Consider the following 20,003-nt stretch of genomic DNA (forward strand, 5'->3'; position numbering starts at 1 on the left):
TATTTGATATCTAATAATAACGACCGGACCAATTTTACTAATAAACCATTCTAAACATAATAAGCAAAGAACTGACGTCGCTTCAATGTTATGTCAATAAACATTTTTTATTTTAAATTTACGAAAGAAAATATATTATATGTACTAGGACAGGGATTTGCATTTGCCTGATGAATTTTAAAAATTTAAAATTGACATGTGTTTCAAGTCCGTATCGATTAATTCACTTTAATCAATGCTTTAATCGATGTTTTTAAGCAGGTTACTTCTCTACGAAGATAAATTTGATAGACATCATATGTTTGGCTCCACTCCAATTGACATGAAAAAAAAAACTTAAATAGGAGAATAATTCTCAATTTGACTGAATATCGCGACCGACGACTGCTGTGCTGCTAAATAACGTTCAGTCAAATAACGTTGAAAACATTCAACAATAAGACCAGTTGTCCTTTAGTCATTCAATTAAATACGACATAATATAATGTACCTACTATGTATGTATAGATTTCCATGTATATGTACTAGATTTCCATTCGCGGCTACGCTCACGTTTTCAAATAAAAACCCGCATTCACACAGTTCCCGTTCCTGTGGGATATCCGGGATAAAAAGCCTATGTCTTATTCTGGGTCTTCTGCAGCTACCTAGGTACATAAAAAATTTTATTGTCATCGCTTCGGTATCCATCCATCCATCCTCATAAACATTTGCGTTTATAATATTATTTTTCAATAAAGTTTTTCACTTGATGAGATAAGTAATAACATTTTTGGAAAATACAAAAGTGCACGACTTGTAACCTAATGCTTAAATACCTTCGACAAAAAGCAAAATACAATTTAAGTTTTTCGTTAATTTTCAATAGGTACCAAACTCCGCATAGCTTATAAAAAATGATACGATTTTAATCAATTAAGCTTTCTTTACTCAAGCCAACGACTCAAGCCATCGTGTTTCAACCGAAAAAAGCGTTGATTGACGGGAATTTTCGTTTTCTTTCTTTCCGGTTCAATTTTCTTGAAGCAATTTTCTTACCAGTAACAGTAGATATTAATCTCCATTAAATTATATATTCTACTAGCTGTTCCCCGCGGTTTCACCCGCATTGCTCCGCTCCTGTTGGTCTTAGCGTGATGATAATATATAGCCTTCCTCGATAAATGGGCTATCCAACACCGAAAGAATTTTTCAAATCGGCAGTAGTTCGTACTAGTCGTAGTCGTTTTTTTTATCGTAGACTGCTCTCTAAATCTCTAATGCTTCGAATTATACCTATATATTTAATCTGGACCATAGTAGGTACATAATATTATTGATGGTAATTGGTAATATATTTGTAAGTGAAAGAATATTCCAAGACCAAACAACTAAATCTAAACATTACACTCATACAAATATAGACGTACCTATATAAACCATGTATAAACCTAATGTATTTTTTATCATAAATACCTTGATATATGAGATATATTAAAGCTGAATTCTTAAAACATTAGTAAGTAATCTGAAGGTAATCTGATTGTAAAATGTAACAAACCATTGATTATTTGACTCCAAAACAGACAATACGGCTTGCTGTTCTTTAAAGTTAGATAGCGATATCTCTGAAGATAATAGACAAGTTAACGTCAGTTTGCCATTAATCTCGGATGGCCACTCTGCTTCTTGACAATTTTGACTAGATGGAAAAAGAAGTATACAGCAGGATTTGATTGGATCAGATTTACCACGCCCAGCCAAAGCGCCGCCTACGTTAGCTGGGCGGACGTCAGTAAGTTGTGTTTAAGTCAGTTTGGACTCGGCTTTAGGGGAGACAACATTGTTGTTAAGTTACGTCGCTGGTTTAAGTTTTGTGCAGCTTTCGGCGGGATTCAGGTTTGTACAATATTTGTGTAAGCTTATATTTATTTATTGTTTTCATCGCCTGATTCTTTAATTATTTGTAAGCTTAAAAGTGTAGAAATATTACGGCTCCTTGTAAGCCATTTGTGTCAAAGAAAAATCTTATTAAATCTAGGATAAATTAAAAAAGAAGAAAGCAAATTAACTTAGTAGGCTTTTTTTGTTTAATTGATGCCATTTTTATCGAATTGTTTTGTTTTAAAATGTTTGTGGTTGCAGTGCAGGGTGATTTTCTTATTCAGATATGAAATTTATAATTACCTATGTAACACATAGGTACTTAAGTTACTTAAGTGGGCTTTTTGGTTATTGTAATATAATTTAATTTTTAACAATATTTTGTTTTTCCGAACTTTCTTAATCTTATTTTTGTTCCGTGTCTTTAAAAAAGACAGATACCTAGTAGGATTTATTTGTTAATTGTATTTTTTTATAATATAGTGTAGACGTACGTATTTAAACACGTTTATTAAAACGTATTTTTTCTCTTACAAAAAAAGAAATACCTAGGTCTACAAGGTAGACGTACTTTACAAATTACAACAAATATTTTATTAATTAGTTCCGATATTTTATTAAGGATTTTATAGGATAACATCAATTATTAATTATTATTATAGATTAATTATAGATCTCGTAACTGTTGTTGTTTATAATTATACTACAGTTTGTTTATTATTTTTATTAGTCAAAAAAGCATACGATACCTTATACCTATCATAGAGGATAGTGATCACTTAAGTACCTACCTATTTATAATTCTCATTCCCAAAGTTACCTTTGGATGGTAGATCTACATAATTTATGAAACTTTTTTTTAATCATAATAAAAAAATACTTACTACAATATCAGATTTTAAAATGAGTAGGTACGCTCCTACTTGTAAAAAATTCAAAGAAAAGTAGATGCTTGAATAGATGTTAATATCTAGGTATAGCTATGCAAAGCGGACACATTTTTTACTCTGTGCACAGTAATGGCCGGCAGAGTTTCCCGCGAAAGAACCGTGAAAAAGGGAGGGAAATGCACAATTAAATTATTAAGTGACAGCTGCCGCGGGCTTTTTGCTAGCGGTTAGAGTGGTTTCAGCTCGAATTTTAATACCTCGTCACTTTGTCGCACATTTTTATGAGTGTCACAAGTTGCGATTTTTTTTAAGTATCTAAAGCTAAGAATTTTATAGTTTTGAATTAATCATATTCATTTATTTAATAATATAATAAATCGTTAGTCTCTATGCTTTCGAAAATTATTTTTTACACTTTGAAACAAAATACGTGAAAAAACAATTACGATTTACGAATTACGATTTAAAATATTCGGCTACGAATATTGATTATGTACTTTATTACTTAAATATTATACTTATACCTAGTTGCGAAGTTTGCCTATAAAATTTATTTGAGGAATCATAAAATGTACCTATAACTCATAGAATTACACACATAGACTTGTTAAGCCACTTCCGCACGTCGAAACTCGAAAGTGATATTGATTTCTACCCACATCAATCCAAAACAAAAGAAAATTCCCAAAAATTAGATGAGCCAGTATGCAAATGCAGTGTCGGGAGTGAAATGCTAATTTCCGTGGGAGCTCTTCAAACTTTTTAATCTCATGTGACGTGTCCCCCCGCACTTGACAGGGGGATGATTGAAAGCAGCTCATTTGTATTTTTTATTACTTTTTAATTTTCTTCCAATTTCGCCGAGTGCTCGGATACACTTCATTTCGTCATTTTTCCCGTCTGCGGTTTCGATTTTGTATTTGTTGTCGTGTCCCTTGTAGTAATTGGTAGATAATTAAAAAATTGTAGCTTCTGTTGTAACGTTGATATTAGCTAATTACCTAATACATATTTAAAAGGAAAATCTCGTCTGCATAAATATGATGGTGTAGAGCGATTTCTCTATGACATGACAAGTTTAGAAAATATGTATTACCTGCGAGGTGTAATTGTAATATCCACTACGTTCTCTAACGTAACCACGTTCACTTAATTGATTCCCTATAGAAAATATAACTTACCAATTCCCATAATTTTCAACAATTTATTATTCGCAATAATTTTTGGTTTGCTTCTACGTGCGAATACAATCGATACAATCAAATTAAAAGTAGCGTATGTTTAATATGTAGAGTTTTAGATAGAGTTTGATATTTATTGGATCTTGATCATTATTGAAGTGAAACTTCTCTATCGGGGTTGGAAAAAATTTTAGTGTAACATTTTTTCGTTACGCGTGACATTTTTCCGTTACGCGCCATCTTGTTTTTATCCCTACCTTCGGGATTGACGTATTTCTGTAAAGTTGCATACATTAAATTATTAAAAAAAAATAAGGTCATAAAGAAGTTTCACTTCTTACGTGTGTACACTAGTAGTTAGTACACGCACACATTTTTTTTGTGAGATACGAGTATACATAATATAGTTATTGTTTTGTTTTAGATATAAAAAAATCTCTAAATAGTGAAATAATAAATTGATATATTTTCTCTCATATTCCATAAAACAAGTACAACTGGGTCAAGCTCTCCTGTCTCAATTGAAATAGATACCTTCAAATTCAATTGCATTGTTATATCCCCATTTCTAATGTAACACTATCCTCTGTACAGATGTGAGAGATAAGTGCGATTCATACAATTTCAATGAATACTTTATTATTATTTTATACCGTTGTTAATCAATATATTTTTCAATTATTACAAGACGGGATATTTTTATTTTTAAATATGTTTTTAAAAAGGAAAAACACACGCTTGGTATCAAATTCTTTAAAAAAATCTTGAATTAAAAACCTTCAGTTAAGTTTCATTAGTAGACAGGTGTTTCAATATATTTCAAAAATACATTATGATTTCAATTTACCTACTTAGTATCTTATTGATTTTGCGAGCTAATGCCACAAAATTACCACCACTATACCACCTTGTAAGTACGTAGGTACTTGAACTCTTTAAATCCGTCAGTCCTCGGATCACAGACACAATAGAAAATCTATTGTGTCTCGGCCCGATCGGGCCGCTCGGTGGTCAATGGGTTAAAGTTCTAGAACATTTATTATTTGTGCTACACTTAATTAACTGTTAAATTTATTTTAAGCTTATTCAAAGATAATTCTTGTATTCTTATTTTTCAAGTATTTTATAAATACATCAGAAAATTCAAATTCTGCCACACGATCATATTCATAAGTCTTCTATCGTTTCACATTTCGAACTAAAGACTTCTTGCATTTTCGGTTCCTTACCTACTTCTTGGCATTTCAATAAGACGTATGTTCGGAGGCGCGACTAATCTGTCCCACTGTGAATGTACCGTGACCACCGCTGTGACATTTGCGACACCCCACAGGCCACAAGCCACATTCGTTTGGTGGTAATTTACGGATTTTTTTGTTTGTATGAAGTATATTCGGGTGGATATTCACGAATAGAGCTATTTATTGTTTTCTATTTTTTGTGTGAAGATGCCATTGTGGTTAAATTATAATTGGTAGTTTCTAATAGCCGCGCATTTGGTTTTCCAGCTACAAAAGTTGGTAACATTGCAAGAAGACACAGTTTATCGATTACGTTCATTAAATTTAGCAAGTGTGAAACATCTATCACCTACCTATTTAATCATGAAAATATGCTAATAAGATAGAAGAAGAAGATAAAGGAAAGGCCAATCAAAAAACTTAACAAAAACACTAAAGTGTTAGAAAAACTGTTAGAAATGACGTTTTGATTCCTAGTCTCCATCTGATTCTGTCACAGACGCACAAATCACTGATCGGAACATGCCCCTTTGTAAATAACACGAGGTTACGTAATATAATTATATAGCGAGGGTCTCACCCTACGATTTTTAGCGGTTTTGTTCTCTGCCACTAATTTCATTCGATAAATACGTGTCGACGTCTATGATTACGCGCTTTGCGACGTGTCAAATTGCTAACAGTGTTATAGCACGCTATAGGTTTGACAGCGGATGTACCTATTATTAATGATATACCCTGATATACCCTGCTGGATTAATGAGAAGCAGAAATATAGTGCGGTGTTAAAGGTGACGGGAATTTGAAAAAATATCAATGTTTAAAAAATATTAATTGGCCCTAAATAAATAAGTACCTAGCTCATTTATATTTGAGTTTCCTATTTTTTAACATCATTAAACTGACTTTCACATTCTTGTCTACTTGTAAGTCCAATATTTTTGTGATTAATGACAATCGTTAGAAACAGCATAATTTAACTGTAAAACAACACCCCTTTACAAAGCAAAGTTGCACCCACCGATATTGAAGGTGGTAACAAAGGACAAATTAACAAGAATCTCTTTTAAAAACAATTAGGCAATAATGAAACGGATCCAAGTTGACGGGCTTTAATTAGCATCGGAACGGCGGGTGGTTTCCGTTATTCCGATATCCCCTAGCGTCTTTCAAACAAATAAAAGTTGGATTAAAACTCCCGTCTGTTTGAAAGCGGAGTGATGAGATTGCTTGTTATTTTACCGTGGCGAGTATTGATATTGGAGGTATTTTTTACTAAGTAGTTATCTTCTTGGAAATAATAGAGAAGATTATTAGGAAAACACAATATTATGTATTGTGATATTATGTACTAATATCTCTAGGAAATATAATATTGAAAGAGTGGATTTTATTTCGTAAATGTAAGTTCTTACACCTATAAATGGACTGGAGTCTGGACTGTGGCAACATTTTGGAATGACCGAACTTCCTCTATGCGTGACATGTCATAGTCACAATCAAGAAACTAAGAAAAGATGCATATACCTACTGCTAATCGTATCAAAATTGATAATTCAATTTTTTTACTATTTTAATAAGATAAACAAATAACAAAGACAAGACAAATTGATTGTAATCCTAATCCATTAAAAATGCTTGCAGCGGCCATATTGTTTTTCTCGAATTAGCTTGCGACGCGACGTCTTGGGGTGGAAAGAATAGCGCTAATTAATCAAGAGTCGCCATCCACTGATTTCCATGGAGACAGGAGATCCATAGACTATAGAATCGCCCGCGAACTTCAGCTAATGCTTTCCTTTGTGGAACGACAATCATAGCGGATTGAATTTTTGTTTGCTCGCATTTCGGTTTTATTAAACATCTCCCTAGCAGCTTGCGGTTAGTCGTAATCCCTCTGAGATTAATGTTTGCACGGCCATTGAAGCACGCGTTTTGTTCTTTTCAACTTTTAAGTAAACGGATTATGAGGATTTTATTGGACGGATAGTGCCGGAGGAATGTAACGTGTTGAAATGCAGTTTTAGGTTAAAATTGTGATGTGGCGTATCCATTTAATCGGCTCTCTTATTGGTCTACATTCTATAATATACTAAATAGAGACTGTCGAAATACTACTAAATACGTATTGGCAAGCTACTAGTTATTATTCTGTGGTATTGGCAATAAATAGTCTACATTACAACTTACAAAGTATCCATATTAGTTACCTTCTATTGACGGTAAAGGTTTAGCAAAAACATTAAATAAAGTACATTTAATTTTATCTAATACCTGTAGATCATAAATTCTAACTATTCAAAAATAAGTAATATCGCACCGTATGTTTGTAAGCCGCCCAGCAATATTAACGTTGAGATTTATGCGCAGAAAGTTTTTAATATTTATGGGCGCGCAATAAATTCTTAGCGACGAGATTTCGTGGGGAAAGGTTTATTATTTCCTTGTTGGGGGAGAATCAACAAGTTTCAAGTTGTTTTTACTTGGATACGCAGCAAGTTATAACATCAATATTTAAATGTCGAGAAAGGTTTAAAACAAGCCTGAGAATCCGTTCTAATGAGCCTTGCTAATCTTAAACACGCACCTGACACACCAAAAAGAGATTTGTGTTATAACCTTCTTGTAAAGATGTCTATTAACTGTTCGAATGTAAAATATATAGATCGCTCAATAACGGACCCTCTTAAAGTTCAAAATTCAAATTCAAATTCAAAAATTATTTATTGTGAGTCACAGGTAGATATTATTTATTATTAAAGTATTATTTGCGCTCCTATGGTCAAATCTATAATTTTGCTTATAGAGCTGAAAACTTTAACACGAAGCTTAGATTATTATCTGAGATTATTTTAACATTTATACAGTTAAATAATCACAAACCTGATGAGATATTTTTACACCTACTGCAGTCTGCTGCAGTCGCAGTATTTCCATAGTTTCAATAAAACTAAAATAAATTAACCAACATTTAGCAGTTTATCATTCAATTCAAAACTTACAACCCTTGAAGGGAATCAATTCGCCGTGTGCTCAATTCAGATCCCTTACAAATTACCTTAAGAGCATTCCATTAGATTTCATCTGCGGCTGACTTACAATCATTATTAGCTTCAGACAAAGGATGAAGGATTAAGATTCAGGGAGATATTTCAGATGAGATTTGAGTCTGTCCGCAGCATTGTTATTTAAGATGGACGATGAAATTGGTGAGCCATTTCATAATTGTGATTTATTTGATTGATGCTTGAAGCTGTTTGTATTTTGTGTAACGATATTTAATTAAATGTAAGCCCTGAATATTGATAATTAATTTACATAGTGAAAATATATTTACGCTCTACTGTTTTATTTGTAAAAAGGCGAGAGGTCCACTTTTTATTTTATGCTTTAACCAAAAAGTTGTGATGACTATTGAACTACTATTAATTTATTTATAGCATTCATCGCTAAAATAAATAAATAGTCATTTTGGCTAAGGTAGGTAATTCGATTGCTTCGCGTTCAGAAATAGGTACTTATTTTAAATGAACAAGTGCAATATTTTATTCCTCATTCCTGTTAGTAATCAACTTTACACAAACGTTAATAACGGTACATTAAAAACTCCATAACTCGTCTGTTTGATGTTCTGAGAGCTGAGTAACATTTCCCTTGCCGACACTCCTCTATTGTTCTTGGGGTGACAAGTGGGTACATTAATTCAATTCCACTATTACTTCAAACTATGAATGATTTGAAACGCGATAGGCGCGCAATTTTCATCCCATTATGTTAGAATTATAATATTTCATGCTATGGTTATATTATTCATAAAATTTGTTGAAAAGATTTTTATTTTATCTCATGAGTTACAGAGTAATTTTTCATTATATGTTTTTTTAATAATAATTTGTGACCCGATTCTATAATCTATTTCAATTCACAAGCCACCTAAATTTAAGAAAAAAATGGTTCGAAATTCAAACTCGACACAACTTTTATTAAATGAGAATGACGATAGTTTTAAGTCATTCAGCCTAGTGCGGTTGAGTGACATCGGGATGTACACACTACACGCTACATATAGATATGTAAAGGGATGTCCACACATCCCGCCACGGCAAACAATGGCTTTCAGTCCGTTCCCGCAGCCGCTATTGTCACGGGATTCGCTGGGTTTCATTGTGAATGCACTGTTTTAGAGTACCGTTTAAATTGCGAGTAGATAGATTTTTATAGTTCGAACGATTTTAAATGACTGTAGTTCGGATACAGTTCAACCGTGTAGAAATCTTAAATTATCTTGAATTTCTTTATTAAATGACTAAATGTTTATGGGTTGCAGTTATGTTTGTAATCTATTCTACAATTAACATACAATATACTACTTTATAGCAATGATTTTGTACAGTTAAATTTTCATTCACAAGTCAGAAAAATATTTAAGTTATAATATTCTCAATTAGTGTGTATTTTTAACAATGATTTTGTATTGTTTAGTCAGAAGTCTATTGAAAAGTTTTACGTACCTAGTCAATAAAACTCGACTAAGTTGAACGTCTACAATATGTTAGTCAAGAGCATTTAAATCACGCAGACGTGCGAGGCTGACTGGAGCACCAGAGCAAACATAAGATTTAATCTAATTCTCACCGTGTTTGTTTATTTCATTTGTAGTATTTAGTCAAAGTCTGGCAGATATGTGAATTCATGATTCGTATTAAAGGTTACTATTGAGTTGATTTTTTGGCATTTTTTTTATCTTTAGCTAAGTTATAGCATGGACTAATAAATATATAGTACTCGTAGGCCATATACCTAATATGTACCTACCTACGTACGCTATATGGAAAAAACAAAAAAAAGTAAAACAAAGTTCGGAAATTGATATTATTTACTTCGATGTCCATGTTAAAATAAATTAAATATTCACAGCTTGCTTGGTCTATCTTCATAAATTCGCAGATTCGGAGTTTCTAAATTTTAAAAGCAAAATGTTTTAAAAACGTTGAAATTTCAAAAATTCCTGTTCCCCATGCTATGTATATCTCAGGTTTCGATATCGGATACACGTATTAGCTTTGAACATTTTGTCTATTTGCATAGCTCCAAGGGAGCCGTGATGGAGCGGTACACGCTAACCCACTCAGTGTAGTCTATCGTGACACGTTGCAGATTTTTGTATTCCAATAATATATGGAATATTCCGTTCTGTATCGTATGCTATTTGTTTATGGTTGTGAATATAAATCAATAGATTTGTATCTGTGTGTTTTGATGGTTTCCCTAAACTATGAGCTTATTCGAAGCTCATAAGTGGATTTGTGAGTTTGAAATTTTAATTGTTATATCTATAATGTAAGCAGTTATTACCTACTACACCAATTTTATAACATAAGTAAGTAATTAATTACAAAAAGATACGGTACAAACATAAAATGGAAAAAAATATTCGTATATCAAAATCTGTGTTAACGTCGGATCAGTTCATCATTTGGTCTTTGTAAGTTAGTAGTAATATATTATGAGATAAGAAGTGATAAGCATATGCCATATACCATATATTACAAACTAGCTGCTCCCCGCGGTTTCACCCCCGTGGCTCCACTCCTGTAGGTCGTAGCGTGATGATGTCTATAGCCTTCCTCGATAAATGGGCTATCAAACACCGAAAGAATTTTTCCAATCGGACCAGTAGTTCCTGAGATAATAGCGCGTTCAAACAAACAAACAAACAAACTCTTCAGCTTTATAATATTAGTATAGATAGTATAGATAAGCATAGTTACTGCACCCTGGAACATAAAAACAAGAGTTATTAATTTTGCCCGTTATTGATGTTGGATAACAATAAGAAGTAGCCCCTGGGCAGTGGGTGGCGCATTTGTGTAATTGTGAGGGGACATTACTGGATGAGATGATGGTAGATATTGTTTCTCAAAGACATCATAGAATGCATATAACTGTATATTGCTACTTGCTACTTGTCCCGGCAAACGTTACTCTACCTTATTCTTAGCACTGATGTGTATGAATGTTCATCCTAACTCTTATCACTGAGGCGTATGAAAATAGATGTTGACCGATTCTCCGATCCATTCAATCGGTATACAAAATTTTGTAAGAATCGGTCCTGCAGCCGTTTTGGCGGAGTATGGTAAATAAAATTACTATTGGAAAATGTATTCCATACCTCGCGTAAGCGTATATTAAGCATGTGCTTTACTCTCCGTATAATGATTTATAACTTAAATAAATTGATTGAAATGTTTAGAATATTATACTTAGGAAGTCTCCGACTCTAAAATTAGGAAAACCTGTATGTGAAGGGGTATGGTAATCAAATCAAATCAAATATGGATATCTAAGTTAGAGGATTAAGTAATTAATACTCTCCTCCTTATGTGAAATTTATAAAATTCAGGTAGGATGTTTTGATGTGAATACATAATACAACATCTTATATATAAAATTCTCGTGTCACAATGTTAGTCTGCATAATCCTCCGAAACGGGTGGACCGATTCTCATGAAATTTTCTGTGCATATCGGGTAAGTCTGAGAATCGGCCAACATCTATTTTTCATATGTACCACGGGCGAAGCTGGGGCGGACCGCTAGTATTCATATAGGTAAGTAATGTATTTTAGGTACCTAGGTATTCATATAACAAAGCTTTTAATGTTTTAATGGAGTATTTCGTATTCGTATATAAAACATTAAAATCCATTAATGCATTTACACAATCATACGAAATTTTAACTCAAAAAGTACAAAAACGAAATGTAATTTAAAACCATTATGTAGACGTAAAAATCCACGTAGCTACGCCGTAGCACCGTAGCTACCTGTTCTACGGCTACGACACAAAGTAACCGCGCGCTGAATACGACAGAGAACAACGAAATGGATAAATAATGGATGCGGCATTATACAATTATTATGATTATGACAAACAATTTTAGTTTTAGCTGTTGCAATTATCATCTAATGCTGGGTGCAACGAATGCAATTGTGTCAAACGTTTATGAAACATTTGAGAAGAATGAAATGCGTTTCAATTTAATTTTCAATTCTTTGTCATTTTAAAGCGTTACTGGTACAGAAACAGCAGTTAAATTACATAATAATTAAAGTAGGGACTATGAAATTTAATGATAGGTTTTTGTGTTCAACGTGTATGACGATTTAACAATATAAAAGCGGCGTAGTTATCATATTTTGGCATTTTCTATACTTTAGGCAAGATACATTAATTGTTTAAAATTTTTTCCATCACTAGGCTATTCATCATATTCCTCTTTATCAAATGACTAAAACGTAAGTTTAATTATTTGGAAATTTATTTGGAAAATTGTTATCTTGTTTGTTATTTTGTACGTCAATGTGCTTGCTTTGATGGAACATAGACGACAGTTTGCTTTTGTATAGAGATACGATAACGCTTTTATTAGGCTCCGTACCGAGAAAATAAAATAAAAGTAACACTCGCGACTCAGCCTCGTAAAATATTGAGGAAAATAGCGTGTTGGGAACAAAACAGACGGTTGACGGAAATTCTCCGCTGTTTCATTTAAAAAATCTATAAAATAGTGGTACTTTAATAAAGTATAAAAAATGTATTATTTGGTGGAAATCGATAGCCGTGATTTAGTACATTAGTAGAGCTGATGGCTTCAATTGTGAAGGCGCGTATAAAATAATTATATTTCTATTAAGAGAATTATATTTCTACTTCAATCAGTAAGGAAAACATTGTGAGGAAATTGTCTTATTGTATTTGCGAAATTGGATAACATGTAACATAAATATGTCCAACGTGGAAGATTAAAATTACATGCAAATTTATACTGATGTTGATAAAGATGATGATGATGAAATACAAGAAGTGGATATCCATCTTTTATAATGGTAGAATTAAGTACACCTCAAAATATCCGGTTCATCAAATTTTGTAATACACAATCACGAGGGGTGTATTAATTAATTAGAAACGATAACTTGTTATTTCGCCTTTGATTAAGACGAGCGTCGTTGTAAGATTTACTAAGTATACATAATTAAGGGAATTGAGCGTGTGGTGTTGATGATAATTATGTGTAAGTTTGAATATATTATTAAGTCGTGCTGTAATTTTATGCGAATACGATGTAAGATAATTAGAGAGCGTTGGTTTTAGTTTTAAAATTTGTTTGAGTTAACTGTATTATAGAGAACATCAATACATATCTAGTGTATTGATGTTCACTAAAGTACGCCAATAGTATTGATTGAATTATTTATTTATTATGATTACTAAGAAATAAGAATCACATCTCCGACTGTACGTATCTTTTATTCTAATTATCACAGACGGAATATTCTATATTCTATTATTTACCATCGAGTGACACTTCAATACATACATTTTATGATAAAAAAACTCCATTTCCTAGATTTAAAGAGTACGCAGAGAATCATTCACACGCTATCGCTCATTCAAGCGTCATTACATTCGTTCATTCTTCTCTCGTGTATATACCTAATCGTTTCAAAGATCTGCTAGGGAAATTGACTACATCTGTACGCTCCACTGATAATGGAATATCAATGTAATTTATTTTCCCTTATTTGCTTACTTTATATTCGTATCTTGTAAATGTATTTGAGGAAATTATAAAAATATTTCATATACATTTTATAGCTGTGTATGATGTATTGTATGTGTGTTTTTCAATACGTTTTCAGAAACTTGTAAACTAATTTCTTATTTGTATGAATTTATAGATAGAAATCAAAATATTAAATGAACTCTTGCTTTCTTTTGGATGTTAAAAAATTGTGGAACGCGAATCAATTGAAATATAAATAGAAGTCAAAAAATAAAAATTGTATACTCTGGACATGTTTTCCCATCTCTAATAAATGTTAGTTATTTTTATTTGCATATCCACATCGATCCTAGTCTAAAAAGAATAAAGTTCACTTTATGTCTGTAGTCAATAGCTGTATCTGTGTTGGTGTTTTTTCTAACTTTTTGTGGCGTATCCGGTTAGTTTGTTTAGTGTAATGACATCTGCATGCAAAATTATTATAACAGTGATTTCGTTTAAGAGTTAGATATCAAAAAGCCATGAAACCGATCTATGAGTTGTGAAATATAACTTCCCACATTTTTTTGTGTAATGAAACATTATGGTTATTTATACTTGATATTCTAATAAAGTATACAATTTTCATTTCTGACATGTTAATGAGAATATGCGAGGGTTTAAAAAAAAACTATTTATCAAAATATATGTCTAGGTAATTTTTTTTGTGCTATCTTAACTGAAGTTACCTTTACTCAAGTTTTAATTACAACAAAATAGAATTAGATACCTTCTAGAGTGTTAAACAGACAATGCCCAAGCCATAAATCATAATGTTTCAACCGTCTGTCTGAGTAAAGTACACTCAGTCGGATAATCGGGTACGTTTAAAAGCTGTCACCGGCTTAGCTCCCCCACCACCCTAGGGGGTGGCACTTCACGTGCGTTTTGACGCGATTATCATACCCCGACGGTATCTGAGCGCAATATTGTTTGCGGCCACGCTGTATAAGGGTTGGATGCGGCTTAATATTGTAGAAGGATTTTATGTTGGGGTATTTCTTAATCTATACATCTATACATACAAATATTATAAAGAGGAAAGGTTTGATTTTTTGTTTGTTTGTTTGTATGAATTGAATAGGCTCCGAAACTACTTGGCAGATTTGAAAAATTCTTTCACTGTTGGAAAGCTACATCATTTCTGAGTGACATAGGCTAGGTTTTATCCCGGAAATCCCACGGGAACGGGAACTATGCGGGTTTTTTTTGAAAACGCGGGCGAAGCCGCAGGCGGAATGCTAGTACGTAAGATAAAAATATTTGTGTGGTTCGTAGTAGCAGCCAGTAAGGCTTTTGTTTTTTAATTGTAATTTTTAGTTTTATTGCTATAAAAACTAATAAACATTAAAAAAATTTCAAAGCATAAAAAAGTTACCTGGATGCGGATTCAATCCTGCCTCATGAAAGCCTTTTTTCTATAGGTACTTCAACTTATTGTTTACAATAAATAAACATATGATTAGCATGAAATATGTAAAAAAATTATGAGGATTTTGTTATTTTTGGATCTTTGGTTATTGTGAAAAAATACGTGTTATGTTATTGCCCATTGGTATAACTATATACAAGACTGTATATTATTATGTATTAAAAGTCTATTCTAATAACATGGATTTATAATCGTAATTTCACACACAGCAACGAATCTTTTCAAATGGCAAACAAAAAATTCCTAAATTAGAACATCCAAAGTATCGTACATCCCTCGTACTCTTTAACCACCCAGCCGCGAGCGACGTTTTTGAATCTGTGCTTCCTTTGTGACGGTTTTAATATGGAAATTAACGTTCGCTGCCGTGTGACAGAACACCTCCACAATCATATTATTTAGCCGTAAAAATGCCACGCCATTAGTCTTTATGTCCATGGCATAAAATTCAAAATTGAACGCCAATCTGCGGTAAAATCAGTGTAATATAAGGATTAGACCGCGATAATTAATTTTTTATACGTTCAATGTTTTGTGGTTTTAAAAGCTCTTAGGGATCAAGCGAAAAGGACGCTTATTTCACTAGAGCAATAAATTCATTTGTTAAAAAAGAAAAATTAAAAGAACGAATTTCGAATTTTGAAATAAATTAAAAAGTATTCTAAATTGTTTCATGATTTTTTTCCTATTAACAAAATACATTAGCATTTTTGGTGTACTCTGGCCAGAAGTACATAAATAAATATGAAAAAAATTACTTATTTGTATTTTTAGATTGTACACACATTTTGTACAACTAATATTATAACGTATTCGTTCCTCATATTGTAACGGAATTACAACGTCAACACTCGCAAACATATTCCACATTCCGCGAACATAATACGACACGAATTACGCTTTAAACGTACATTTTTATACGAGGGTGTACGTCATATTTGCCTACCTACCTAAGATTTCATCGCTTCACGCTTCTGAATAGATAGCTCTGAAATTTATTGTACAGCTCCCCTACACCTCCCCCTCCCTTTTCCATTGTCACACAAATCCGATGTATCGTATCGTTTTCACTTGAAAATCGTTCAATGATATGGTAATGTGACATTTAATTCGTATCATTGAGGGTTTATTAAATGAGAGCGTGGGTGCGTATCCTTTGTCTGTACATTGTATAATAAATCTGGGTACTTGTGTGATTTTGAATGTGTTGTAAAATCTGGATGGGTTTTTGAAGTACTTATTATTACGGTGTTTTAATGTTATTGATGCTTGTATTCTTGGTGTTTATTTTAAAAGAATGTATATTATTTATTTTAATTATATATTTTAAAAGAATCTATATTTGAATAACTTTTGAGTAACATTTTTTTTGCATTGAAAGCTTTAGCTCTCCGTCCGCGACTGCAGCGAAGCTAAATCTAGCTACCTTTAAATAGATAGATTTTACGACGATGACGAGCGATATGAAAGACAGTCAAACAAACACAATTTCGCATTTATAATTTTAGTAAAGATAAACGTTCAAAAAGCTTACTAACATATTTATTCGTCCATGCTAACACTGCAACTGGCAGCGCAAAGAGCAGATTATAACTTTTATGCATATTATATATCTTTGATACAACAACGAAAATTTCATTTTTAAACCAAATTTGAGTCCTTTTTAAATTTTCGAATATTTTAGTTTATTTTTATAATATACAGAGCCTAATTTCATAATACATATAAGATTTCATTTAAAGTAAAAGTTTCATCAAAAACATTAAATAATTATAAAAACGACCAAAATGTTTAGGATCTCTGCGTATACACTATACAAACTTCGTGTTATGTAGGTATGTATGTTTGTTAGGGATTAAAATCAAATAAATAAATAATAATAAAATAAATATTATAGGACATTTATTACACAAATCGACCTAGTCCCACAGTAAGCTCAATTAAGGCTTGTGTTGTGGGTACTAGGCGACGATAAATATAATATAATATTTAATAAATACATATATATAGATAATAACACCCAGACCCAATAACAAATAATTGAGTTCATCACACAAATATTTGCCCTGACCGGGGATCGAACCCGGGACCGTCGGCTTAGTAGGCAGTTACTTTACCACTGCGCCAACCGCGTCGTCGTCGTAAATGTGTGTTAGCTATAGAGTTAATCATATAGGTACCTACCTATAAAAAAGCGTTAGCTTTTTTTTCAAAATTTGATTGGTATTACAATTAGTAGTGGTACCTAAACCTAAAAAAATCACTGATTTTATTGATATGCAATCTGTAATCTTGCAATTATTAGTGATTATTATACTTTACACAAAATAATGTGTACTGCGTATAATTTTCTCCCCCAATTTTAAGTCGTATCTGGTGTGTATGAAATTGCGAACTGAGACAAATTCAAATACGGATATATTAATAAGAAGAGTGACGAACCAACGAGCTCAGGAAACGCGGATGTATCCGAATATTGCCAATAAAACCGCGTTGAGCTGAAAAATCGATGTCGACAGACGAATGAGTACATTACTATACGCGAGTTATAGCTAAAACAAACATCACTCGGTAACAAGATGACGGGATTCTATCGTATCAAGTTTATGATAGGGAAATAGACTGCGGATCTTCTTGTTATGCTATAGCTAGATTTAGCATACTATAAGGTGTATGTGTATTTTGTATGTTGTCTGTTTTCTTCTAGCAAATTTAATCACGTATCCTAATATTATAATCCACTTAAAAAGTTATATGTAAACCTTAGTAAATGTCGAAATAAAGTTGTTTAGCTATTGTCGAATTTGCACATTGAGCAAAAAATATTTCATCCATTTATTAACGTTTTTGTTTGTTACAGAATGAGTTCCGTTCAAGAAGAGAAGCTTGCAGACGGCACCCAAAAGACCCATGTGCGGGAACTACGGAATACTGAACTCGTATCCCGGCTTTTAGCGGCAACTCCCCCATATCTCTATAGCGCTTTACCACTTCAACCTCATGCATTCTTCTTCAGTGAAATGCTGCGTTCCTTCGTCAATGCACGCCAAGGCTGCAGACCACCTCACTTCCATCGTCGCTTCAAACGCCGCTCCCACAAATATTTTGCTGAAAACGAAAATGACTGGAGACGGGAATGGCCAAAACAGGATGAAGAGAAAAAAGAAGAAATCAGACCTGAAGTACCCCTTGAACTCACTGTAGATAAACAACCTAGAATGCATTGTGATCCATCCCCTAGAAGGCTGTCACCGAAAGCTGAGCCGCCGAAATCAAGTGGCAGTCCAGGTCCACCCGGCAGACAGTCCACTTTCGTTGACGTTGGTACAGAAGAACTGCCAAAACCGTCACCTTGTGTAGGTAGAAATATTGAACCGACTGTCTCACCGTCTAACCTGATTCTTCCACCTCCGCCACCTATGTGGTATCCGCCACTTTACAATCCACAGTTTGGCGTTGATCCTCTGAACTTCTTTATAGATCTGCGTGTATCCGGCCACATTTATGATAGAAAAAGAGCTGCTGAGGGCATGGAACAAAGCGCACCTGAATTACGCCCGGAAGAGTCTTTAGAAAAACGATTGGGCAAAGATTTTGGACAGCGACCGCGGCATTTATCGGCTTTCTCTGTTCCTGTCCGTGGCGCTAATGCTGGTTTAGACTCGGACAAGTATTTTGAAAGAAATACTGATAATGTTGGCAAGTCAAATGGTACATCGTACGTTATGAAGAATCTAAAGCGTTTATATGATGATTTATATGCTCACGAACAAAGAGGAGACGCCAAAATAAGTAAGCTTGATAATCCAAAGGCAGAATCGTCTGATGCTGAAGATGAGAATATCATTGATTAACGCATTTTCTTCGTTAAGTTAATAGTATTCATTAGTATTGAGTACGTAAGTTTTTATTCTAGTCAAAAATTACGTGTAATCTTAAAAATAACTTCTAGTCATTATTGTACCTATGTTATTACTTATTATCAAAGCTTTTTCATATTGCCGTTGAATAAATTTAAATAATGTCTAATGATAATTCGATTCACTATTATAAAGTATAGATAAGAAATCTGAAACATTTATTTTAATTGCAAACATAATTTATAGATACCAATTATTAAAGTACTTACGGATTAAAATAAGGTGCTTAAATTTTTTGTCAACTTGAAGTACCTACCGACCCAATTTTCATTTCTCAATCTGTAATTGATACCAATGGATAGGTGACACAGTGCGAGCAACTAGTGCGACATGACAGTACAGCTACTGTGCTTGTGTGTTGCAGAAGACTGTAGCTACTGCACCAATGTTAAATGTACTTCGCATACTTCATCCTACGTATTATGTCTCGTGCATTGCTTTTCGCAAAATACGTAGGCCCGAGCGTATGAACTACTTACTGTCATTTCGCAAAATGCCAGTGCCGTCGCGTCGCGTCGTAGTCATGGGGAAAGGCGAGTGGCGAGTAATAAAATGTAACTCGAACACAAAACTAACGCACTTGCACATGACAGTAACTCGTATGATGCGGTCACATGACATGATGCGAGTAGCAGCACCACAACTGACTTGCATGCCAAGTCGCACTAGCTAATCTATCCATAAAATATAATTCTACTAAATATATTCTACTAATATGGTATTGATTTTAATTAAATAATTCTATACCAACATTCAGTAAATCTACATACTAAAATGTATAAATAACAAAGTTGGTTTTAGATCATAAGTTACAAACCAAAATCATGTTCATTGGTTATCCCAAATCTCTGTGCCATAATAAGTA

At 33.0% G+C, this 20,003-nt stretch overlaps 1 protein-coding gene across 1 annotated transcript; it reads left to right on the top strand.

The window, feature by feature from the left end:
• Positions 1 to 1,832: 1,832 nt before the first annotated feature.
• On the top strand, positions 1,833 to 19,072 carry LOC149900093 (uncharacterized). The gene is made up of 2 exons (XM_090113354.1): positions 1,833 to 1,878; positions 18,079 to 19,072. The coding sequence occupies exon 2, from the start codon at positions 18,080 to 18,082 to the stop codon at positions 19,070 to 19,072; it is 993 nt and encodes a 330-aa protein (XP_089969480.1). The 5' UTR covers positions 1,833 to 1,878; position 18,079.
• Positions 19,073 to 20,003: the final 931 nt, after the last annotated feature.

This window comes from Colias eurytheme, chromosome 19 (assembly GCF_061535395.1).
Source record: "Colias eurytheme isolate Ceu_HAF_F1 chromosome 19, ilColEury1 Martin Lab GWU primary, whole genome shotgun sequence".
NCBI classification, from domain to species: domain Eukaryota; kingdom Metazoa; phylum Arthropoda; class Insecta; order Lepidoptera; family Pieridae; genus Colias; species Colias eurytheme.